Source organism: Hypoxylon trugodes (assembly GCF_022578975.1).
Source record: "Hypoxylon trugodes strain CBS 135444 unplaced genomic scaffold F4822scaffold_7, whole genome shotgun sequence".
NCBI classification, from domain to species: domain Eukaryota; kingdom Fungi; phylum Ascomycota; class Sordariomycetes; order Xylariales; family Hypoxylaceae; genus Hypoxylon; species Hypoxylon trugodes.
The window spans coordinates 1,888,016-1,912,711 of NW_026250022.1; the positions used below are offsets into that span (position 1 = coordinate 1,888,016).

The window sequence follows — 24,696 nt, forward strand, 5'->3', positions numbered from 1 at the left end:
ATTGTCCGCTATGTGAAGTATAAGCGACCATGTCAATTCGTCAGTTATATCACATATCTAAATTTTGAATTGGAAGGAATGGCTTCTTTACTACGCCAGATTGTCGCAGGGCCTCGCGCCAGACACCCAGAGGCAGGATTGGATCTCTGCTACGTGACTGACAACATCATCGCAACGTGCGTAAAAACTACAGACGTATCATAAATAACTTACAACTAACAAACTCTCCTCTTACCAGATCTGGTCCCTCTCAAACATACCCCCAACGTGCCTACCGTAACCCGCTCGATCGCCTCGTTGCATTCCTCGATTCGAAACATGGAAAGAATTGGGCTATATGGGAATTCCGCGGTGAAGGTACCGGGTACCCAGATGAGCTAGTATATAACCGAATTAGACATTATCCATGGCCCGATCACCACCCACCTCCCTTCCGACTAGTACCTATGATAGTTGCGAGCATGCGAAACTGGCTTAACGGAAACGATCTTGATGCCGATGCGGTCGGAACATCCGAGGAAAAGAAGAATATAGTTGGGAAGGTTCTAGATAGTTGGAAGGATAAAAAGGGTAATCGCGTGGTAGTTGTACATTGCAAGGCTGGGAAAGGCCGTAGCGGGACAATGGCCTGTAGCTACCTTATTGCTGAGTGTGGCTGGACACCAGAAGAGGCACTCGCACGATTTACAGAGCGGAGGATGCGACCGAAGTTCGGTGCCGGTGTAACAATCCCGAGTCAGCTACGATGGATAGGATACGTCGATCGCTGGGCTAAGGGAGGGAAGAAATACGTCGACCGGGAGTTAGAAATCGTCGAAATTCACGTCTGGGGCTTGCGCTCCGGCGTTAAGCTCTCGGTAGAAGGATTCGTGGATGGGGGTAGGAAGATCAAGGTTTTCCACACGTTCACAAAAAAAGAGCGTCTGATAGTTGAAGGTAACGCACCAGGTGATAGCGGAGTTTTAGACATGATATATGACATGGCTGGCTACGGAACCAACACCCCGGGCCAAGAGGTTCTTGACGAAGCAAAGAAAGCTGATGAAATACAAGATACCTCTGGCCCGTCTACCGCGAATACATCTACACCGAAGAAACGACCAACTCCGAAGTTGATAACTAAGAGCCTCCGAAGGTCTACCGAATCGAATCGCTCTACAAACAATACACCGGAAAATGGAAATAAATCGAAGACGGTAAGTACGGCGGACTCACCATTATCCCCAAATAAGAACGAGGACGAGGCCGAAGCCGAGCCTGGTGGTATGGCAGTCATCTTCAAGCCACAAGAACCTATTAAGATACCTAATAGCGATGTAAACATATGTACTGAACGACGGAACCGCGCCCCTACATCTATGGGCTTTACTATGGTTACAGCTGTGGCACATGTATGGTTCAACGCTTTCTTTGAAGGCAATGGTCCCGAACAGGATGGAAACCCAGATTTAAATGGGGTTTTTGAGCTTGACTGGGATAAAATGGACGGAATCAAGGGATCAAGCCAGAAAGGCACCCGTGCCGCTGATAAGATTGCCGTGGTTTGGAGGTCTGTTGTGCCAGATGGAGAAGCGAAAAAGTCGGCAATGCCTAGTGTCGACTCACCCGTGCCGCAGATGCCAGCTGCGGATTGGAAAGGTGGAAATGACGAAGACCCCGACAATGAGAGGCATCTGGGTCTGCGTGTTCAGAGCCCTGAGAGTGCGGATATTAGCCAAGCCAGCAGCATTAAGGGAGAAACGCTGAATGAAGTCGAAACCAAGGGGAAAGAGATTTCAGACGCTCTAGCAGCCGCAACATCCGATGGAAAGCGAGCGAACGAGAGTGAATCGGAAAATGAAGCGGAACAAACCAAGGGAGCAATTAAAGGGAAACAAAGCAACGATGAAAAGCTTGAAGCATACGCACATAAATTACCCAACCCTGATGGCAATACGAAATAATACATAGAAACATGATGAAATATCGTCATTTCTTACGATTAATGAACATCACATATAGGACAGTAACCGGGCTTTGAAGAAGCAATGATGCACGTAGTCATATAAGAACATATGCAGAGCAAGTTTGACGTTGAGGAGCGATCATCCTCACATTCCGCCCGATGGGATCGCTTCCACAGTAACTATCAAAATTTATGGCTTCATTCTTATAAATCAGAGGTGAACTATTTATTAGGGGTCTTGTTCGACACTCCAACGATCGTCAAAACGAATTTATCGTATAACAATTCAAGGAAGTGATCGATCATGACCCCGTAGCTTCTCCGGTGGTCGCGCGACTCCGACATCAATCCGCGGAGCGTGGATCGCGTCGATGATCATGGTAAGATCATCGCTACTCAACCTGGTCGTCGATCAGCACCAACCCAGTTATCGCATCGCTCAACATTGAGGAATCATACGAGAAAAAGTACGTGGGGGAGCGAAAACAAGTTCAACTGGGATGAAAGTAAAAATTTACAATATCTAGATCAAGTTTCTTCTTCGCAGGTATCTGCTGGGATGTACTTGGCGATTTGATTTGAAATATCATTCGTGGAGATATTACTAAGAGTATGATTTGCAATACCGTGTTATGGTTGGATTTTGTTCAGGGGCGAGGAAACATCCTTGAGAGAAACGAGCGAGTCACAGAATATTCGCCTCAATAAGGCACACATGCGCGAAGCTTCTAAATTTCGTAAAATGCGCGTATAGATGTGTCATGGATCTAGGAGCAGAAAAGAATCCCAGTTCTTTATCCGGGTATCGCAGTCGAATTACATAGAATCGAAGCGGAGGTATGCACATATAGAGACCTATAACAGACATCCACATGAGGGATGGACCTCGCCATCCGGTTGAGCGGAGATTTCAATATACCTTCATGATCTCTTGCTGGTTTATATGTTAAGATCGACGATTCGAAAGAATCGGATTCACCTACATATTTTTCTTTTTCGGTCACGTATTGTCCGACGCCCGAATCGTAAAAGCGTTGAGACTGTATATATGATACTGGCGCACAGCGTTACACCAGTATCTAAGCAGACTCCAGCGTCAATGAAACGTACTATCGCCTAGCCTGCGAGGCGGCTAATATTTGAGCATCAAAACAATTCGATCGGTTGCGCCTGTGAGAATCTTTATTTTGGTGGCCGGTCTCTTCCGTGGAGTATAAGTCTGGGCTGAAAAGGACCTGAACACCACTGGCCGAGGAAATTCCCCAAAGACGCAGATAGAACGCAATCGGGATCGCAAAATACGATATGCATGACGAGAAAAACAAGTAATGGAAATTGACTGTTTCTAATAACAGAATCGCTTATGTATAGAGAAGCTCTGCCAAGGCGTCTCGGTGGTAGTATATTTAAACTTCTCATATCGGGTTTCCTACTGAGACTCTCTTTAAGTGACAGCACTATAGGCGTTCTGACTAGAAGGTTCTTATAATATACATCCTGTGTCGTGATTGGACGAATTGATAAATAGGCTTGAAGGTGCAGATCTAGAACCAAAAGGACATTAACTGCAACTCTTCAGAATTGTTGGGAGCCCTAGCACGAGGTATTGTTTTAGCGTATTGCGATGCATCCAGTATTGTGGTTCGGGCTTCATTGCCTTATCCATTTCTCTTTTCTTTGGTCCTCAATTGCTCAAGTGGTGGTTTGCCGAGACTTCGAATATTGCCATTACACTATCGTGATGATATCCTGTTAGCACTTCTCGGATAAAAAGCTCCATGTCCCTTACGGGGTTCTAAGGTTGGCAATCGGTATCGGATTGTCTCTCACGTAAGGAAACATTTCCTGACTTCGATATTAGATGATCTTCAAAGGCGCTCGGAATTCCCTATCTAGTAAACTCGCTTGACCAAGACTCCGGGACGCACCTCTAAGCTTTTTGATGTTTTTATTGAGAAGGACAAGTCTTTTCCTAAGAAGATAACGGAAGTTCCTCTATGCACGCTGCATGCTGCCTACTTCTACGGGAGAAGATCTGCCTCAATTGAGTTTTTCCGTACCTGGGTGCCTGGCAGATGGACCAGGGGGATAGGGGAGAACAGAGATTTTCCTCGGCTGGTAGCGAATCTTACATCCTGGTCTAGGGTAATGTACCATCCCTATCTTTTCTCAGGGCCGAATCGCGACTAAAGTTGACTATGATCGGCACTTGGATTCCCCTGTTGATGCGGCTATGCAGCTCTTCGCCCTCCACCTTTGCTTTTTGAAGCAGCCCGCCTTACGGAATCTGGAAACTCGATCAAAATGATTTGCAGAGAAACGGGGGTCACAGATCAAAAAGACCGCCTCACAACATTTAGATCCTACACCCCTTGTTACTTGGTGCGTTCATCGCCGGTAAAGCTGCCGATGATTACTCGAAGTTCAAGATAGCATTCTAAGCAAACGTTCTTCTATTGTATTGGTTTGCAATTAGTTGCCGCTCGGACGACGCGCAAGATGAACACGACTGTTATCTCTCACGGACCTACATAACGACTTAATAAGCGCTTCACTCCTTATCTCTGCTTTGTAATGCTTCTGGCCGGAGACATAGATCCTAAATTCTAGACACAGAGCCAAGCTCTTTCAAGTTACCCAAGCTGTCACATTTTCCCGTTGTTCTGGTGCAATCTTGAGTCCGTAACCGGCTTGTTTGATAGGTGGAAACACCGGCTACATTGGTTGGGCTGTAGGGCCAACGAGTTGACGTTGCATCATCCCCACCTACAGCGAACCCTCTCGATATTGCCCGCCGGGTTCGTCTTCACTATGTATGTCGCCCTGAAGTATTCCATGGTAACTAGGTAGCTAGTCGACCAATGATTCTCCCCATATGGTCCACTCGGATTCTAGCGGCATGTGAATTCAACCGTGTACGCCCTCAAATAATGACGACTCGATAAGAAAACACGCTGAAAAAGAAAAACTGGCTGAAACCGGAGTTAAGTGCCCGGGTACTTGCAGAAAGGGGCGTCTCCGAGGTCGTCGTACAAGATAGAGTACTTAAGTGTGCTGATTGCTAAATTGGTGCATACACTGCGATGCGGAGCGATATGAATTTTCAAAACACGGCGAATCGAAGAATTTCCAAGCAATGAAGTCCGACGAAAAAGTAACGTGCAGTCCAGGATGGCGGATATACACCCTCTTCTTAGCATAAAAATATGTCACGTAGCCGCAGTCGCTTAATTAGTAACCGAGAGGACAGCGCAGTGTAACGCTATATACTTCTTTCGCTCTGGATCATAGTGGCATGATTCGCGCCGCGTCCAAAGCTGTATTAGGATGCACTTCTCAGGGGGGTTGATAGGATGGGTGTGGGAGGGTGGTTAATTCTCACCGACCCCCCTTGTCACTACCATCTGAAGTTTTAGGCATGCGGCTGCACGAGTAGCGCCGGCTGTAGATCTTCCATCAGAGAACGCCACTGCACGACTTCGACCCCCTGGTCCTGGGTTTCCAGGTTGTTTTTTATGGATGAGGACAATCCACCCGGTGGGATTGGTCAACGGATGGTCATCGTTGTCTAGGTTGGCCTCTCACATTATGAAGCAATATGTAAACGTTGCTGCGAGGTCAATGTTGAGAACCAGGAACATCCGTACCCTTAGTAATAAGAACGGCAACTGAAGTGCCGATCGCTCCTCGCGCGCGGCCGTGAGTCGGACATGAAAAATATAAAGAGATCCGTCCGCTCCTCCTGAACCGATGAGATAGCTCGCCGTTCCTCCAGCGTCTTCCGCCAACCATCTTAGCAGCTCTCAACTACTCGTCGACCAACCGTCGTCTCAGTCCTTCTCAACCTTCGCAATGGCTCGCTTCTTCGCTGCTCTCCTGGCCGCCGTCGCCATGTTCCAGGTCGGCTCTGCCGCTCCTTACTCGTTCCCCAACGGCACTGCCCCTGCTGCCCCTGCCGCCCCGACTTCCACCGGTATCGTGAACAACACGATTGCCAACGAGGTCCTCAAGCGCCGGCTCCGAGACTTCCCCATTGCTCTTGCCCGACCTTAAGGGAAGACCTAAACCCCATACACCATCCTTGACGACGATGGTAGTATGGTAATTCATGAAGGGGCGGTCGGGATGGGGGAACCTAATGGCACCGTCAAGCTATTAGATCATTCACCGAATCAAGGGGGGGCTATTACGCTGAAGGACGACGGGGTTTGCTGCACTACGAACTGATTCCGGCCCCGTCCCGGCCGTCAACCCAAGGAGGAAAAGAAAAAAGACCTATGTTTCATATTCACGCCTATAGACGATTTCACGACCTATGGAAGGGCTTTCCGGGGTCTTGAATCTCGGGATACCGGGGAAATAAGGAGGGAAGCTCGCTTGGACTATGTGTTTACGGGCTGGCTTTGGGCTTTTGTTAATGGTATGACGAGCGAGTTGGTTACATGTGGAGTTGAGCGCGGATATACCATTGTGAAGTTTACTGTCTTTCATGTCCGAATACCACAATCAATTCAATTCGATATATATATAATACGAATACCTCGCTCGTCATCTTTCATTTCTCGCCGTTCCATGAACGTGACATAAGTGCGAGTAGTTTATGTGCACGCAATACTCACTCGTCGAAGAGGGGTCCCTTAGTAGCTAGTTGTTCTGATAATATGGAATTTATGATATAGGAGAGAAAATGTTATAAGATATTCCTAACATAATCATTCTATTTAATAATGTTTGGGAAGACATGCCACTTCCTAGTCATAGCTTGTAGGCTTGGATGCCAGATTGATTCCACCGCCCAACTCACCACACAAACCCCGAACAACAACACCATATTACACTACGACCAAAATGACATGTATAGCCGCATGGCTTACCTTCGTCGCTAGTCGCATTAGAATAAATGATCTAAATGCCTAATATCAGTCCATCTACCGTATATGCTGAGCACTTGCTCCAATGGCCCCGCCGTTACAACGGCTGAACAGCATCTACTACCTCAGTCACCAAGGTAGCGTAGAATCAGAGCCCAGTCCCCACGCGAGCAAGTTACATGAATTACTTAGTCGGTATACTAGCTCTAAGTCTCGACTAGGATGCGCGAAGCTAGGAAAATTCTTATCACCGCCCCCATATCATCCCACGAGGACGTGGGTCCGTATCTGTTTTACATATATTCACGTTCAGACATATCGGCTTTATTCCGTCGCAAGCCGTAATAGGTAGCCAAGACGACGTTATGTTGATCGACTAGCGACTATTCGTAGCCGAGCCGCAAGAGCTTACCGGCAGAATGCAGGAACGGAACCAAACTACCGCCTCCCGTATCATTAAACCATGTCTCTTATATACCAGGACATATACTATGACTATGGATTACATTTACCTAGAAGACTTAGTTCGTGATGATATCAAATTCTAAAGTCCGAATTGAACTAAATAAGCGTAGCCGCTTGGGTTGTTGGCGACAAGATTGCCTCAATTGCACTGTTTTCAACAAAAAGGGGGGTAAGGGGGCAAAATGCGGGAACGAACACAGCTTGTACAATGAAAAGGACCAATTGGTGATCTACCACATTGAATTGCATCTCTCAATTCTGAGCGTATCCGCCTTTCTGTGATGGCGATTTGATATCCGAATACGAATTGACTTGTCCATCATATTAGCACTTCCGCTCCGGCGAGCGGATACAGGATCCCCTGTTGAGCAAGATATGAGAGTATCATGACTTCCATGCCGTCGTAACAGAATACATTAAACTAGACTAAACTACCTATTTTATTCACTAACATACGTCCTCGATGGCGAATGTGGAAAACAATCAAGAAGCAGCTTTTACCGGCATCTTGCTCCACGCTCTCCTGACCGATCACCAGCATAAGTACCGCTTACAGCACAACCATCACGGCTGAAGTAGCATCGACACTGACCGTCATATTCGTGCTGTTGATATCCATGACCGTACTATCATCCCTAAGCTGTTGCCCAATGCCCCTGCTCTCCCAAGTCCACTCCAAACCCGCATACGAGAGGTTGTTCTTCGCTAACGCGCCATCTGGGGCACTTAAGCGATGTATTTTGGCCTGAGTACCAGTCGCAGATAGACCTTTCAATACGAAATCTACCTGTGGTCGGGTCCCGTTTCTCGTAGTCCACATATCGAGGTTCAGGAACGCTATGCGCGCCAGCTTGCCAGACTCGTACGCCCCGTACGCAACTAATGTGCCATCTCGGTCGTCCCCGAGGTTGAGTTGAGATACTTGCGTCTTGCCACCTTTACCGATGAAGTCGGCGATAAAGGGCTGCGAGTAGTAATTGGCACTTACGATGGGATCGCCACGCTTGCTCTCAACTGCGCGCCACATACTGAGACTCGCCATCAGGATCTGCTGCCAGTTAACGCGTCGCACGTTGACGGTCATGCAGTATAATTGGAAGTCGACAGCCCACAGCGCAGTTGCCAGATTACTATCAATCGAGCCCCCGCCGCCGCCGACATTGTATCCCGTCTCGGTGAATGCGAAGTCGATTTTTGGGTGATTGGCTTGGAGATATTTGATGTTCGGAATGAAAGCGCTCATATTTTTCACCGTGCCACTGTGTCGTACCCAATCTTGGAGTTCGTGAAACGTCTTCGGACCGTGACCTTGGTAATAATGGAAGGCTACTTGCTTGATGCTTGGTGCGATGTCATTTAGACCCTTCTCAAATGCCTCTTTAGCCGTCAATACAGTCGGGTGGTTTGCGGCGGTATCAAGAGTTTGGAAAATCTTCTTCCCGTTCAAGGCCGGAAGGGCGTCTTGTAATTTGTCATGAAGGTTGGTATATCTTTTCACATATCCGGGAACGCGACCATTTGGATCCTGAAACCATCCGTAGAAGTTTGGTTCATTTCCGATTTCTAGGGTAAAAAGGTTATCGATGCCGATTTTGCTCATACCGGCTTTCGCCCATTCTATGCTGTGACTGTAACTAGCGTTACGGAAGGGAACCATGAACTCGAACTTTGCTCCCGGCCAGTTTTTGAAAGCATCGAAAAATGACGGTCCTATTGTAACCCCTCCACGCATTTGAGGTCCAAACTTGGTAGCCGGAAAGTTGGTAGGTTCTTTTTGGGATGCATTGTAAGTGCCATGGTCTCCCGATGTACCACCAACTCGAATTATAGGTATTCCACCCGTACGGTTTAATACTGAGTCGACTAGATTCCGGGAGAAGATGTTGGGATTTCCTTGCGCATTGAAAGAATAGGCATAGAACGATGCTTGTTCGAAAGCGAAGCCAGGAAACGAAGGGTCGACGTTTTGCGATACATCAGACGGAGCAGTGGGTGACAAATTAATTGTACGGCTCGTTTGGCATGAACCTTGGGAGATCACAGCTAAAATTGCTGCTGTCGTCGCTATGGTACTCGCGGGCGAAATCATATTGGCAACAATATCAGGCTCAATTGAAGATACTAGAATAAAAAATCATCATTGAGGGGCCGTGAACATTAGTGATATTATATATAAAATATCGGATGTTCAAACATCCATGGTGGCAAAATGAAGTCATTTCTGAGTACGATGAAGGCCGGATTGACTTATCATTAGCGGTATGAAAACAACTCAAAAGTCCTTTAGAAGTCGATAGGTTTTCGTTACGAACGACCACTCTTTCTACAATGTTTTGAGAATAGGTACGGTCGCATAAAAACATCAGGATGGGCTCTTGGAAGCTAATTCGTTCCCCGTACGATGCTTCACTTTTTAGGCTAGAATCTAGACCTGAAGCCCCACGTAATACCCTGTTTTTCTGATGTTGATCCTGGGGCTGTATGGCTATCTCCTTTCGAGGCTATGAACGAATACCTCCAGCTAATTACAGGCTCGTCGCTTATTGAATTGGGGTCACTCTCGTCTAATCCTTTCCGTTTGAGTGAAACCATTGACCTGGCCCCGTAAAATTAACAGCCTCAACTCCATAGTCTTCTCCAACTAAAAATAGTCGTATTTAAAGAGGATGATTTTACATCACCCTATATAGTCACACTGGCCGATATGAGCTTATATGTAATTCGCCTTGAGATACGACAGCAAAGGCCTGGATATTGAAGGACCATCATAGTCCTCGAGGATCATAGATTAAGGGTCTTCTAATACCATGCTTTTATTGAATGCATGGCCAGAAATAATGAACACGTCCACGATCTAATTCAATTGGCTATATGAATTTGAGAAGAGAATGAATACCTAGTTGCCCTAAACCATTGTCGTAAGATATAATATTAGGATATTCTAAACGCTCAACGCCGGGGCGCAACATGCGGTAACATCCTCAATTTAACGTAATAGCGGTCCTCGTTATATAGTAATAGCGAAAGTCTGGATTCTATAGTTCAGCAGCTTCTTTTTAAAAAGATACATTGCATTATACTGGTTCGTATAATGGAGCGCGGGAAGCCTCGCTGCTCCTACTACATAATAATGAGAATGCTGTGTCTACTGAGCTAGCATTAAATGAATTCAATTTCTACCATCAACTTACATCCGCCGCCTAGCTTCATTTACCTGTGGTAAGGCAATCGCCATCTTCTACTACAAGAGAGGCCTGTCCAGTAAACTACTCAACGCATCTATGGTCGAGAAGGGAGCACGTGTTTCACTTGATAAATAATGAGGATTCCCCCCCTTCCGTGATTTTTCTTGACTATTTTACTATAGGAATACCTAGACACTATGGATACTACTCGGGGAAGCAACGTGCTGGTTACAACTTGGCAATCGTTACCCCTTTTTTGCTGTAACCCCACTCGACACTATTCTAGATACAATTCAACTTCGACAACCAACTCATGAGGTGACGCCTGTGATGATTTCTGCAGTATATCATATAAATAAATCCCCCCGCATTGGCCTTTTGTACTATGTTCGCCATAAGATCCAACGTTCCCATTATGTTCCTTGCAGATAGTGCGACCTGCCTATTCTGGCTTGAGTTCCTAGGGCAAATGCATATGCATTGTAACTAGCTTCGGTTCACTGACTATAACCTTAATTCGAGGTGGTGATAGATTCAGCGACTATACTCAAGAAATAGTAAGGGTTTCTGTTTGAGTGATTATCTATAGTAATAACACCGAAGATTGTCCAGAGCGACTTCGCGTTGCAGGGTGCATCTCTAGATGATGTGGTTTCAAGGTTGTAACTCCATTAATTCAGAGAGTCGAACCCATCCGAAGCAACGAATATCAGCGAGAAAAACCTGGTGTCTATTCATCTCATTGTTATAGCTTGAATTGTGACCTGCCCCAGAACATGATTACATAATACAGCTCCTGAGCCCCTATTGTGATTACCTAAGCACCACTTGCCGTAAATTTCTCTCGAATTGGGGATATGGTCACTACGGTGTATCGACTCCTTCCTATTGACTGCTCGAGATCTTAGCAATATAATCAAAAGTTTTCGAAAGAGTATTTATCGGATATCCTGACTCCCGAGCCTTTTTAGCAGAAGTCAAATCCTGTCGAGAACGCAAGTCGATGGTTTTCTAGCTAGTAAATATGGGCTTAGTAATCCTTGAAATTCTTCGCGGTCATGGTATGGGAATAGGGAGTTGTTCGGCATTTCAGGTTTACTAGTTATATACACAGCGAGATATCGAAGGAGGCCAAATCGAATCCAGGAGAAATTACGCCAGTTTTCCTAGATAAATGCCACAATAAGAATTCTCATTTAGCCAGATAAGATTATGTAATACAATACCTGAGCCCCTATCCTGATTATGTCATGCAGTATTTCTACTTTGCATTACATAAGCTCTGGTAGGGCAGACCTAGGGGCATTCGACATCGTGAAGGGAAAGAGATTGATATTCTTATCTGATAATCTTCATTATGTTATAGGGAAATTGAAATTCACATAGAAATCATACTTGAATCATCGAGGTATCCGACTATTATACTCCTTTTCGACGCTAGGAGCCGAAGGAAGGAATGTTGTGTATGAACTAATATCCAGCATAGTTAGAACTAACGATGCTAAAGGATTGAATGCGATGTGTGACGGTGGTGAATCGTCCCTTCGCAATCTACAGGCCATCATAAAAGAAACCGCGAGGTGAAAGCTGCGCTGGGTGCCTAGACACTCAGGTAGGCACGACACGATTGATGGTTTGGGTTGAAGAGGAGGAACGAAGGAAAATTGGAAAGTTAAAACTGGCGGGGTATTTTATTACGTAAGTGCTCACGTAAACTCACTTCATTCAGTGCATCTACCACCTCATTAGCCCGATAGAGCGATAAAGCATCCGTTAGCTGCATCCCACTATGTTGATAACCAGATAGCACCAGACTCTATAAAAGATGATTTCTTAGGTGGATAAATAGATAGAGGTCTTTTATATATGTTCGTTACTATAAGTAGAAGTTTCCACAGTTGTAGTCTTATTAGTATGTGAGTCCTAAACAGAAAGGGTAGAAAGGAAAGACGTTGAGAACATACTCAGTAGATATGTATCTAAGCGACTTTATCACTGCCTTTAGCCGTTAACCTTGTTAGTTCACTAACTCACTATCGGACTAACCATAAATAACTCTGATAGATGCAAATATACTGCGGTTAAGTGAATACTTATGAGTGACTCCTAATGTCTTGATTTGCCTACGCTGTACGAAAGCAGAAGGCATATTTAGCTATTAATACAAGCAGGTCCATGGTGATTCACATAAGAGAGGATTCGGGTTCCAATACTATAAAGCCTGTGATCCTTAATAGAAAACCTCTAACTGACTACGTCTACTCTCGTGATTATCAAGATCCGAAACATATATATACACCATACATCTGTGATATTTCATGATTTCTTAGAAGTCATCTTTAACTTTGTAACCGACTTTACATCGATATATAGGTCTATATGTACATATGTGCAGGACCACCCCTTATGGCTGAAGCAGCACCTTATTACTATGTAGCGTCTAGCCTAGAGGTATTGTAACTACCTAGGTAGGAAGACAACAAGTAATTTTCATAAGATGTTGCCGTACCGTGAGGTACGTAGCCTATTAACCGTAAAATGTACGTTGGAATAGCTACATCTTTGGTAGGTACCCTCAAATCTGATTGGCTGAGCTCATCTCGGCGCGCGTTCCCAGGGGCGACAGCTAACTGACGCTCTTTCCCCGGCATGAACTGCAGGCGGGCGCTCGCGATACTTAGGAAAGTATGGAGGTAGGTCTCGCCTTATATAGAATGCAACTTGCTCGACCCCTTCCGGCGCGTTTCCGTCTCGAGATATTTCAAGGCTACTGCCCATCATCTTTTTTTTTCTAACCCTTCTTACCACGCCGTCACCATCATCTCTACTAATAAAATCTCTCGCCGTATTCATCACTTTTACATATTTATCCTCATCTGTTCGGCGTAAAAAATCTAATAAGCAAAATGGACGCTCACATGAACTTTATCACACGCCGATGTGATATTTGCCTCGAGCAAGTCCCAGTCGCCGAATCTGAACGACCAGGCTATGAACACGTCCATTGTTACCACTGCATACAGGCGAACGCCGCCAGAGCACTAGGTTCGACGGCATTTGAACTGGCGAAGTGTTGCAAGGTGTTCCCCTTGGCACTCCTCGAGCAAGCCGGCGCTCTTACTGGAAACGGCGAGATGGTTGAATACACTCGAAAGCTCGAAGAGCACACGGACCCACGCAACAAAGTGTACTGCCACGACCAGGATTGCAGCAAATTCATCCCCAACGACAGCCGTACTCGCCGAGTCGGCACCTGTTCCTGCGGAAAGAAGACCTGCAAATCCTGCGACCAGGAAAAGCTACGAGAAGTTGAGGAGAACGGCCGATCCCTTCGACAGCTCGCCGATCGAAAGGGCTGGCGCTGTTGCCCGAACTGCCTCACAGTCATTGAGAAGACTGTTGGTTGCAACAAAGTCGAAGTGAGTCAAAGTTCCTCTTTATATTGTTACCGGCATTTTATTAACGGAATTTGTGTATTTTCTAGTGCACTTGTGGCCAGCACTTCTGCTACCGATGCGGCGAACCGTTCTACTCGCAATTCAACCCCCATCATTGTCCCGCCGTCAACCAGGGTTGAATAACCCCTCGGCGTTTTTCCTCTTCCTGGATCATCACTTCGTGGATACTTCGTTAAGGACGGCGGAAATGAGTTTGGGTGGGCAAGGATTCGCCGAAAATGGGTTAAATCTTAGTTGCATACGTGAACGCACATAAAACACATACTAGGGCATAGTTTAGGAGTTCAGGCAATGCAGGGTTTTTCTTATTCGCATCTCTTTGTGGACTCCAGAGCTTTGTGATCCACGCCGTTTAATTGAAGCTTGAAAATATCAGATGAAATAATTTCAAGCACCTTGATACCGTAGTCTGCATTATGGGGAAGTCGGTAACGTAGTGATTGCCTCTGTAGTTACACATACTTTAGGATACTTGCCAATTTAGGCAATGGGCTTGCATCCTATTCGCTCCTTCTTCAAGGACCCCTGTAGGTGAGCCTTTACGGAAGGTTCGTCCTGATATTGCAGTTGATTTAGTAGGTACAATTTCTCAAAACCCGGTTTATATATGAGGCAACGCTGGGAATATATAGAATAAAGTACTCAATCGTAATGGGCTTTTATATTTCATTAGTTAAGTTGTGGTGTATCATGCATACATCAAAATTTGTGTATGGATGAATATTCCTACTATAATGGTCTTCTAATTAGTGGCTAGAGCGCCCTGTTTCTAGTAGTCTGTCGCTATTCTTTAGTGAAGGTACTGCTGTAGGCAATCATATTTATAGCACGGCTAGGCAGTTTCTAGGGGTATTCGATGCGCATCTCTAGGGACCTAAGATTTGCGTAATTTGGCGCACTTGGCGACGATAGTGACAGTTGCGCCAATAGTAAATAAATTGCACGGCAATTGAACCTTTCCTCTGACTGGTTTTCTGCAACTTCCTACTTATTTTACACATCGGAAATAACCCGAATGGGTAGCAAATTTTGGGATATTTTCCATAATGCGGTCTAAGTTGCTTGGCTTGTGGGCCTAGTCCGAGGAAAACTACGTTGGTATTTGAAGATATTCCTATAATTCTGGTAGAACCATTGGAGTTTATGAATATGTAATATGGATGAACATAGATACTGGTACATTAATCATGTAATGGCTCTTTTAGTCAAGTTCTAGGTAGTTGCTATTATTCGAAAGTTGTAGTAGATGGGATTTATTTTAGAATGCCTCATACCATAGCGGTCGCAAAACCGCCTGTAATTCCATCATGAAAAACGTACGGAGCATGAACGCATAACACACTCCCACACCAACCATACAGAACACAATCACATCAACATCCCGCATGCAATTCCTCATATTATTCATTGAGTAATAATCAGGCTGACAAGCATCAATATCTACGTTTTTTTCTCATCCGGTCCGATACCAGGATCCATAAACAAACCCGTCAACACCAACGTGGCCATCATTAACATTCAATCCCAGACTCCGTTCCGTATTCCGGTAATCAAACCCTAGTAGACCAGATCATCACCAACAAAAGCAACATCACAGAATTCATTTCCTTCTGGTCTTTAATCAATGACTAGACCCTCAAGCGCCTGCATAGCCTTAGTTCCTTCCTTCTCAAAAGACGTAACCATAGCCTCGCACTCATGTCTCAACTTCTGCTCTGCCTCTACAGCGTTGTGGTAAATCCACTCTTCCACAGTCATCCGCTTCTCCGGACTGTTAAGATCCGTTCCATTCCTCAACTTGGCCGATCCTAAAGTATTTTCCTTGTCCAAATCTTCAAAAATTGCTTCGACGTCCACAGTGGTCCACGGAACGTTGCTCTGTAAGCCAGCTAGGACGTTGCGTCTAGATGGGGAAGTTCGCACGGGGGTAACAGCAACAGGAGCCAAGACAATTCGGTTGCTATTCGCCGTGTTTGAGGGCTTAGAAGAGGGCGGCTCGTTCTCGGCGTTGGATGTCTGCGGTGATTGTGAAGGTGACACTGCAGCCTGCTTTGCGGCTGGGGCTGGAGATACCAAGGTCTTTGGAGTTGCCGGACCCTGGGGTTCATCCAATTCAGCGGGAGGTGGAGGGAGAGGCTTGTCTGACGAAGGGGGAGAGGCGAGGGTGGCTTCGGATAAAACCTTTGTCTTTGACGAGTGTGCCTTCTCTGGAAGCTTGCTAGAGTTATCCTGTCCTACTTGGGGTGAAGATTCAACTCTAATTTCTAAGTCGGCAAGCTCATCAAGTCTCGTGTCCGGCTCTGCTGCTGCTGCCTTTTTACTGGGCCTACCGCGCTTTTTGGGTGCGGCATTTGATGACAGGCTTGTCCGGACCACAGTTGCATTGCTGGCCATGCTGACATCGTGACCTTCAGCTAGTTCATCGACAGCTGCTGTCTCGACGTCTTCTTGGGGCATAGGCTCCGGCTCAGGGGCCGGTGGCTCTTTGACTTTCTTCGTTGTCTGTTTGGATGCCTTTCTAGTACCGGCCTTGCGACCCTTTTTGGGAACTTCAAGTGTCTCTGCCTGTTCAACTTCCATCTCAGTCTCCAATGCTTTCATCTCAGCTTCAATTGCAGCTTCATCAATCTGAGGGGGCTCCGGATCAAACATCGCATGATCGTTAGGTGCTGGGTATTGGCTTGCACGAACTGCTTTCCTTGTGACGGTCTTCTTGCCCTTCGCTTTGGTTGGAGCTTTCTTGCGGTCTGAGTCTGAATCGGCCGCGATGTTTTCATCGTCCGATAGAGGTCGATCGAGGTCAGCTTGCAATTGTCGATCAAGCTCCTCATCATCTAACATATGAGCCACATCGTCTTGGTGGGAAGTAGTTGAAGTTGTCGATGCCGCTGAAACTTTCCTAGACTTGCGAGTAGTTGTCGACTTGCCCTTTTTACTTCTCGCTTTTGGCTTTGTGGCAGATTGTACGTCAGACATTTCTTGATCAGTTTCGTGGTTAACCACAGATGTATCAGCAGTGCTAGCCTTTCGGGTTCGTGTAGCTCGCTTTTTAGCCACTGGAGCCGCCGCGGTCGACAGTACCGAGTCTTCGAGAGCGTCGCTAGTTCGCTTGCGTCCCCGGGCTGGCTTCGGGGGTGGTTCTTCTGGTTCAGGTTCATCTTCAAGAACTTCGACGGCTTCGTCCTTTCTAGCTCGAGTCTTCTTTCCCTTTGAAACCGGGGCTTTCTTTGTCCTAGAACGCTTGGTACTACTTTGGGTCACAACAGAGGTGGTAGTCATGACGCTATCTTCGTGGTCGGTTGTATGGTCAAGTACGGAGGTTATGTCTGATGCGGCTGTCGTAGTAGCCGACTGCGCGGATAGTCGAGATGACTGGGAGGCTCTGGTGCCTTTGCCTCTGCCCTTCTTCTTCGCTGGTCCTTTCTTATAATGGTTCATCAATTCAAAAAAACGGCAATCGGGTGATCGTTTATAGTGTTCATCCCTATATAACAGATTAGTCAAGTCATCAAGATGGGCGCGATGATGTTACCTACAAGGGGTTATCTTTAGGTTCCCACCCGTCAAGCGCGAGGGAACAATAGGTGCAAGTTGCCATGTCATCAGACTCTGCAGTTGGGGTGTACTTCCATCCTGCCTCCACAAGCTATGACAATTTAGTAATGATCGTCGGGAAGCGGTAAAGAATAGAACCGTACCTGCTTGGTCTTGCATTTCCAGCCTCTCTTCCCGTCGTGTGGCCATCGCCCACCAAAAGTGGCTTTCCGGGCATCAGCCATTTCAGCACCGGTAGGATCGTCCAAAGCATAATCTCCCAGACCCGCCTCGATAGCAGCCACAATGGCCCAACCACAATGTGGAGACAATCGTAGATGCTCCTCTAGGGGACTGTCGTTCTCTTCCCATCCTGCCAACGCCTTTAAGCACAGGAAACATACGGTATTGTCTGGAGCTTCGGGGGTAGGTTCGAAGAAAAATCCGGCTTGAGCAAACTACAAATTAATTGTTAGAGATTGAAATGTTATAGACAGGATATAAAATATATTGGTGCATATTGTATTACTTACTTGAGTGGGATCCAATTGTTTGTGTGGCCAAGAAATAGCCTTAGGTGCCTTGCCTTTGGCATTGGATGGCCGTCGTCCCGTTGGTTTCGCCGACTTGAAGGAAGTTAATCTTCCATCATAGGTGAAGTATTGATCAGAAGTGTCGTCGATCTCCATGGTTCAAGTATCAATCGTGAATCGTTTGGATGGAAGCGATGTTTGGAGTCGGCGCAAGCCGCAGGTTTTCTTGGACGGCGCGTCGCGAACAGGAAAATGGAGTATGTACTCGGCGTTGCAGCATAGAATGTAGTAAATAATCCCAGCATACAATGGGAGAAAAAGGTATTATGAGCGCAAGCAAATTGGATAGGATTTTGTATCAATTACAATGTTGAATGCGACTCGGTTGTAAAATTGGGTGAAGGGACTCGGTATATGTCGGTGGGTTCAATTGCTTGTTTGACCGCGTTCTGTTTACTTTCCAATCGCGGGGACCCACTGCCCGTTCTCCGCCTCTACTAGGACTGATTATGGAATTATGGATTCAAATTTGTGCACGGGATGACGTAGCTAAGCCACATTCAGTGATTATGTAATGATTTATGTAATGTCAAAAGCCATTTCACAATCACTCACCTTAACAATTATTAAATTTCCCTTCTTAAACCTTACAATTTCAGTACTTTGGGTAAAAGCGATGGCGCCGTCAAGCGACAGCAAATGGTTAATTTCTCAACGTCCAATAATGCGGATCCATCAATTGCCTTTAAAGAACCACTCCTACGATGTTACCAATTCGATTGCAATCTGACAGATCGCCATCTAGTATCACTGTTACATTCAATACACAACGAACGATACGCGTTCTAGAATAAATCTCTAGGCTACTCATTTTCATAGAAATAATTTATTCTAGAGCTTATATCAGCCTCATTCCAAGACATTATTTGTCCCCTTTCGCACACTCGCCTTGTCTAAAAAGCGACGCGACATATTATGTATGTGCCACCATCAGCGGAAAGGTGGAAGGGCCCTACATATTTGTAGGAGAGGAGGTTGGAGTCATCAGCGATCAAATACTTAGAGGTAGCGGTTCTAATTCCCTCATTAACTATTGTCTATTGCTCCCCTACATAATCAAGAATATCGCAGAAATATAAAGCTATATCCGCCAATCAACACAAATTATAGCGCTGCTGACACGACCAACTTTCTCATCATTTAACTAATGCCACTTCCGTTCATTGGCCTCTTCGTACTGATATATATAACCCAGTAAGCTCGAGCGTTTATTAATCGGCTATAGAAAGACATAGGTGTAGGGCTCGGCCGTCTGTTGACCGTCACTATCCAGAACCGGGGTTGAACCAAGCTTCATCGCCCCCGCTTGTTAATGTCAAATGGGGAAAGGGAAGCATTGTGGCTTACTTCAAGCCTCGATGGATGAGCAGCTGACTGGGTTTTAATATGTTACCAACTACAACGGGAGACCACTCCTACATGGCCGCCGATGATCCGATTACTCGACATAACCTGAGTTAGCCTATGTTGTAGAGTGTCAGGTCTACAAGTCCGGGGTGTTGGGGTTGATGAACCACATCCCAAGCGATCTCGTTAACTGTCACTAGGGAGCTTGTGCTCTCCCCTGCGCCGTCGCTTAGAGATCACATAAGCTAAATGAGGCCATCACAGGAACTAACATTGCTAGAAATAAGCCGTCCGAATAAGCCTCAAGGGTATTAGAGGTAGTTGCTGACATAATGATGCTAGTCGAGTCTCCCGACTACGCTACATACAGCGGTCGATGAATAAGATTTAATCCGAGTCCGGCAAGGCGGAGGCGATATTGAGAAAAGATCAATAGATCATACGATAGAATGGTGTAGCGAGTCAGCAATATCGAGGCCTTTTTCTAGGGGTATGCCAGCTTAACATGGTATGGTAGGACTTACTGAGAAACCAACCCGTACGGCGGTAGACATCATTGCTGATGAAGACCACGATCAAAAGACCAATATCGTAGAAATAAAAGCATGGAAATAGGTAGCGGACAGAGGCCTCGCCCCATCATGGCCGACCACGGGGTGCTGTCACGCATCTCCGCGCCGCAGCGGTAAGCCCCCATCGTATACAGGATTCATTTACCAAGGGGCAAAGCCATAGGCATCAATTAGTGATCATCAGAAAAGGCATACAGAAAAAATGTATAAAGGCGACTTCTTGGCCTCAATATTTAGGAGAATCCATAGTCACAGCATTCACAATCACATCCTCACTCAACAGCAACATTTTACAACACCATATAGTATATCAGCAATACAACTCATTCACAATGGGCTTTACTTCGTACTCCGGACCCGCCTCCAACTTCCCTCCCATGAGCCAGTGGAAGTCATTCGAGGAGATCTTCAACGCCAACAAGAGCGCCATGGCTGCTACTGGCGACACCGGCGAGGACATCGGCCGCATCTGGAACGCCGTTAACGAGTGTGCCAAGATCGGTGTTGAGGAGCGGTTAGTCTCACCACCTGAACCAAAACATAGAGACAGACATAACTAATACAATACCAGCGTCATCTTCGCAATCATCATGCAAGAGTCCACCGGCAACGTAGGTGTTAAGACCACCGTCAACGCCGATGGCCACGGCACCGCCGGCCTGATGCAATGCGACGGCTCCCCCGGCTTCCCGGGCCAGCACGGCCTCTCCCAGGTATGTAACTTTTCCAAAAAGTAAAACAGCCTAATCACTAACAACTCCCCAGGACAACATCACCTCCATGGTCCGCGCCGGCACCAACCACTTCAAGCAGAACCTCAAGGACTTCGGAAACGCCGACACCGCCGACTGCATCTACAAGGCACTCCGCGAGTATAACTCCGGCTCCGTGTGCGTAACACCACCCCCACCCAAATACTACTCACTAACGTATTCCCACACAGCAACGAGGCCAACCTCTCCGACGGCCGTGGAGCTACTCCCTCCTACGTCTCTGACATCGCCAATCGTCTTTTGGGACGCACCAACTAATCTAATTAGCCATTAGAATGTACCGGAGGGAAAGATGGAGTATTAAAGGGGTCAATTAAATAGGTTGGGTTAGGTATCCGGAGTTATCGGGTTGGAACACGGTCATTTTATTTAAGATATTTCAATACAATATTTACTCTCGGGATATTCAACATTCCGATCGTTGACATGGCATCTAGTGATATGGTATCCGTTCGCATAAACAATCAACGAGAGCCTTAGCTCCAGGTTTTCATATTAACCAGTCAAAAATGCCTTCACTACTGTACGTCGCGTAATAGTTGCGGGGGTTTCACCAAAAATTGAGTAATTTTCGAATTGAGGGAGTAATTGCTTAAATCTATAGCAAACATCTGCCTCTATCGTATCCTCTGGGGATTTATCTAATATTCAAATTAGATGGATACCTATATATCTTCACTAGACTGGGTACTGGCCCCTGGAATTCCCTCTACAACCCATTTTTTTTCTCTAGACTCTTTTCTTATGCAGCAGAAGCGGCCGTGAGGCCTAGCTCGGCGTAGAAAGCATCAGGGCTGGGCTTCCTGCCTAGGAACTGCTCTAGTGTGATCATTTCATCTTGACTACCACCACGTTCTAAAACGGTATGGCGGTATCTACGACCTTCCTTGCTATTCATTGGGTCTTTTCTAAAGACGGAGTAGAACATGTCCGTGCTGTAGACATGGGAGGACAAGTAGCCATAGTAGCCGGCATCGTAGCCGCCCATGAGATGTCCGAACTATATGCGTGTTAGCAATTGTAAGTCTTCGCCTCTGATTTTGTAGGCTTGCGGAGGGGATCTAGAGAACAAGAGATGACGCTGAGTCAATACGTACCGTCGCTTGGCCATTACCCCAATTGCTATTGCCAGACTTGTTAGTCATATAATTCTAAGCCATAAGTGATAGAAAAACGTACCTGGGCGCACCAAGAACTTCGGGGCCTTCAAGACCGGCAATCTCAGCGCGAAGGTTGTTGTAAGTTGAACTAATGTCCATCTTTTCTAGTTCCCCGTGTGAAGCGGGTGAGTGAACAGTCATGTCGAAGATACCGAAATGTAATTGTCTTAGGTTGAACAAGGCATCGTTGACATGCTTTGTTGATATCTGTTTTCCGATCAACTCGTCGGGGATATTCTCACCGGTCTCGTAATGCTTTGAGAGAGCCTTTAGTTGACTAGGCGTCCAGCACCAGTTCTCAAGCATCTGGCTTGGGGCTTCGACAAAATCCCTAACCGTCGACGTCCCGTGGAATCGGCTATAGGTACTTCGACCAGACAGGTCGTGGATACCGTGCCCAAGCTCATGGAATAGCGTTACTACCTCATCGTGCTTTAGTAGGGAAGGCTTCTTCTCCGTGGGCTTGGAGAAGTTGCAAACTAGGGCAGTGGCAGGATACCTCCTAGTACCATCTTTCTGAAGGTAACCAGGCTGCAAGTTGAAGTTGGCGGCATGGCCATATTTGCCTGGGCGAGGGTGCAAGTCAAGATAGAGGTAACCGACGAACCCATCACCCTCGGAACTGTCGTCCCAAACTGAGAAGACGTGTACATCCTCGTGCCACGCGATGTCTTCGGCCTTGCTGGTGGGGGATATCCTCTTCCGATCTTCAGTGTCCAGTTCCACAAATACCAAGCCGAATAATTCTTCGAAAATTCTTAGCATCGCTTGAACGGTGCTCTGGAGAGGGAAGTATTCAGCAATCTTGGTCTCATCAATGTTGTATTCCTGCTCCACCATCATTCGGCCGTAAAAGCGATGATCCCAGAGGTAATAGTTTCCATCCGGCTTCAGTCCCCTTGCTTCCTCGTCCTTCTTTTTTAGCTCAAGTAGATGTGCCTTTTCCTTCTTACCACCTGGCGTGAGACGTGTTCGAAGGTCTGATAAAAAGGTGTTAACCACAGCCGGGTCCTTGGCCATCTTGTCTTCTATACGGAAGGCAGCATGGTTGGGATAGCCTAGAAGTCTAGCGGCCTCATCGCGTAGTAGGATGGTTTCTTTGAAGAGGGGGATATTCTGATTGGTCTATCGAATCGTATTAGCTTGAGTTTCTCCACGGTCAGCGTTTAGAAATTCGTGACGTACCTTATTTTCGTTCGCAATGAAGATCTGCTTTCTGGTTTCTGGGTTTTTGGCGAACTTCAGAGCGGGGAAGAGGTCAGGGTACTTGAAAGTGAGCTTCACCTTCCCATCATTCTCCCCCAGGCCAATCTCTAGACCATCAACCACGTCATTGGGAACTCCATCCAGCTCCTCCTTCGTGAACCATATGCCCTCATTCTCCTCATTGAGATGCTTCTGGAACTCGATTGCAATCTGGCTGAGGCGCTTCTTGATTTCCTTGAAGCGATCTCGTTGGGGGCCTTGAGGTAGACCTAATCCATTCCTGATATAACTCTTTCGCTCTTTCTCAAGTAGTCGCAAGCTCTCAGGGTCGAGGTTGGGTTCCTTGGTCTTCTGTGCTTGAAACGCGGCGTCGACAAGCTTGAAGACGTCTTCTCGCATGTTACACTCAATTGTGAACTCGTCCATGACCTTTTCGGCTTCGGTCGAAGCATTACGCAATTCGGCGTCAGCGGAGACATATTGGTAGAATCCCAGAATGCGAGTGCTCAATTGTGACTGATTCTCATCTTCTGCGGTGGGCGCGATGACGGAGGCGAAGCTCGCTGAGTCGACGGGTACATTTGCAACGAGGTCGTCTAGTAAGGATCGAGTAGTATCACAGACAGCCTTTGCATCGTTGACGATAGACTCTTTCGTGCCAATAAAGGTCGGCGGAGCTTGAGGGGGATTCTTGTACTTTTCGGGAGCCATGTTGGCGGTCACAAGGGAGCGAGTAGGAGTAGGCGAGCGACTGAGCGGTAAAAGGGTTGTTGAGGAGGGAGGCTTCGGGCGTAGTTGGTTTAAATAGGAGGTGAGGCGGGAAAGGGCTCGTGGAGCAGCCAGATTGGTGGTGATGGCTAGGAGAAGAATGAGAAGGGAAGTTATTAGAAGTAAGAGGGGTCGATGAGGACCTCTTTTTGTAGAAGTAGAGGAAAGAACAGAATTGCTTGAGTTAGCCAGTATCACGAGGGGTGGAGGGGTAGAAGAAAGTTTAGGGATCCAATCGTACGGCGGGAAGCTGCAATGCAATTAAGTGTGGATGAGTATGGGCGAATCTGGCGGGGGTGCACCGGTGTCTTTTTGATTAGGCAAGAACCAATGTACAGCTGCGTTTCAGATACTCGACTCTGATTAGGTTTGTTAGCTGCAGGTGACTTGCGGCTATCCACTCAAGGTACTTGACAACGTATATGTAAGATCAACGAGTTGAATAGCATTGGATTGTTCATGTAGGGGAAGTTGCATCGAGGGTCGACTGGATGCTGATCGTGACGAAGCCAAGTCGGTTGCTACCTTGAACGGGATGCATACAGCCCCTCCTAGTCCCTTCTAAATTGCGGGGGATTTTACATAAACCATGCTGTACCTAGGTACCTAGAGGGCCAAACGTAGGACATCTGGACTCTTTTGGAAGCATGCAGCCTCAAATTAGGGGGCGACAGGTACCTACCTCGAGTTTTTAGATGCAGGAGTATTGTAACAAGTCGTTCGGCTCGCCAAACGCATTGGGGTTTAACTTTAGGATTGCATTCAAAAACCTCTAAAAATCAACCAAGATTAAGCAGACTTTAAGTCTAGAACATTAGA

At 46.5% G+C, this 24,696-nt stretch overlaps 7 protein-coding genes across 7 annotated transcripts; 4 read left to right on the plus strand and 3 right to left on the minus strand.

Moving 5' to 3' along the window:
- Window positions 1-78: 78 nt before the first annotated feature.
- Window positions 79-2,244, plus strand: F4822DRAFT_444960 (phosphatases II; the record flags this gene model as incomplete). Its single annotated transcript, XM_051463308.1, has 2 exons — window positions 79-176; window positions 239-2,244. 2 exons carry the CDS (start codon window positions 79-81, stop codon window positions 1,941-1,943), a joined length of 1,803 nt encoding a protein of 600 aa, XP_051312393.1. The 3' UTR covers window positions 1,944-2,244.
- Window positions 2,245-5,533: 3,289 nt separating this feature from the next.
- F4822DRAFT_431490 (uncharacterized protein) lies at window positions 5,534-5,998 on the plus strand (the record flags this gene model as incomplete). The annotated part of the gene is made up of 3 exons (XM_051461484.1): window positions 5,534-5,562; window positions 5,620-5,644; window positions 5,705-5,998. 3 exons carry the CDS (start codon window positions 5,534-5,536, stop codon window positions 5,996-5,998), a joined length of 348 nt encoding a protein of 115 aa, XP_051312394.1.
- A 1,833-nt stretch (window positions 5,999-7,831) lies between these two features.
- F4822DRAFT_444963 (uncharacterized protein) lies at window positions 7,832-9,373 on the minus strand (the record flags this gene model as incomplete). The annotated part of the gene is made up of 1 exon (XM_051463309.1): window positions 7,832-9,373. One exon carries the CDS (start codon window positions 9,368-9,370, stop codon window positions 7,832-7,834), a length of 1,539 nt encoding a protein of 512 aa, XP_051312395.1.
- A 3,999-nt stretch (window positions 9,374-13,372) lies between these two features.
- F4822DRAFT_431492 (uncharacterized protein) lies at window positions 13,373-14,043 on the plus strand (the record flags this gene model as incomplete). The annotated part of the gene is made up of 2 exons (XM_051461485.1): window positions 13,373-13,885; window positions 13,951-14,043. The coding sequence occupies 2 exons, from the start codon at window positions 13,373-13,375 to the stop codon at window positions 14,041-14,043; spliced, it is 606 nt and encodes a 201-aa protein (XP_051312396.1).
- Window positions 14,044-15,216: 1,173 nt separating this feature from the next.
- On the minus strand, window positions 15,217-18,401 carry F4822DRAFT_410694 (uncharacterized protein; the record flags this gene model as incomplete). Its single annotated transcript, XM_051458790.1, has 4 exons — window positions 17,992-18,401; window positions 17,623-17,916; window positions 17,461-17,570; window positions 15,217-17,408 (listed from the first exon to the last, which is right to left on the minus strand). Coding segments are annotated over exons 1-4 (2,423 nt in total), but the record flags the coding sequence as incomplete, so codon positions are not given.
- Window positions 18,402-19,571: 1,170 nt separating this feature from the next.
- F4822DRAFT_322085 (uncharacterized protein) lies at window positions 19,572-21,162 on the plus strand. The gene is made up of 4 exons (XM_051455480.1): window positions 19,572-20,484; window positions 20,542-20,683; window positions 20,736-20,860; window positions 20,914-21,162. Exons 1-4 carry the CDS (start codon window positions 20,303-20,305, stop codon window positions 20,999-21,001), a joined length of 537 nt encoding a protein of 178 aa, XP_051312398.1. The 5' UTR covers window positions 19,572-20,302; the 3' UTR covers window positions 21,002-21,162.
- Window positions 21,163-21,175: 13 nt separating this feature from the next.
- F4822DRAFT_410699 (Metalloprotease) lies at window positions 21,176-24,497 on the minus strand. Its single transcript, XM_051458791.1, has 4 exons — window positions 23,089-24,497; window positions 21,923-23,028; window positions 21,841-21,865; window positions 21,176-21,743 (listed from the first exon to the last, which is right to left on the minus strand). Exons 1-4 carry the CDS (start codon window positions 23,818-23,820, stop codon window positions 21,486-21,488), a joined length of 2,121 nt encoding a protein of 706 aa, XP_051312399.1. The 5' UTR covers window positions 23,821-24,497; the 3' UTR covers window positions 21,176-21,485.
- Window positions 24,498-24,696: the final 199 nt, after the last annotated feature.

Excerpts from the sequence above, each read along its gene's own strand:
- F4822DRAFT_322085 (XM_051455480.1), top strand. The coding sequence starts at position 20,303 with ATGGGCTTTACTTCGTACTCCGGACCCGCCTCCAACTTCCCTCCCATG. Across the intron at positions 20,684-20,735 it reads GCCAGCACGGCCTCTCCCAG|GACAACATCACCTCCATGGT; the intron begins GTATGTAACTTT and ends ACAACTCCCCAG. Across the intron at positions 20,861-20,913 it reads GAGTATAACTCCGGCTCCGT|CAACGAGGCCAACCTCTCCG; the intron begins GTGCGTAACACC and ends ATTCCCACACAG.
- F4822DRAFT_410699 (XM_051458791.1), bottom strand. The coding sequence starts at position 23,820 with ATGGCTCCCGAAAAGTACAAGAATCCCCCTCAAGCTCCGCCGACCTTT. Across the intron at positions 23,029-23,088 it reads TCATTGCGAACGAAAATAAG|ACCAATCAGAATATCCCCCT; the intron begins GTACGTCACGAA and ends ACGATTCGATAG. Across the intron at positions 21,744-21,840 it reads GGGGTAATGGCCAAGCGACG|TTCGGACATCTCATGGGCGG; the intron begins GTACGTATTGAC and ends ACACGCATATAG.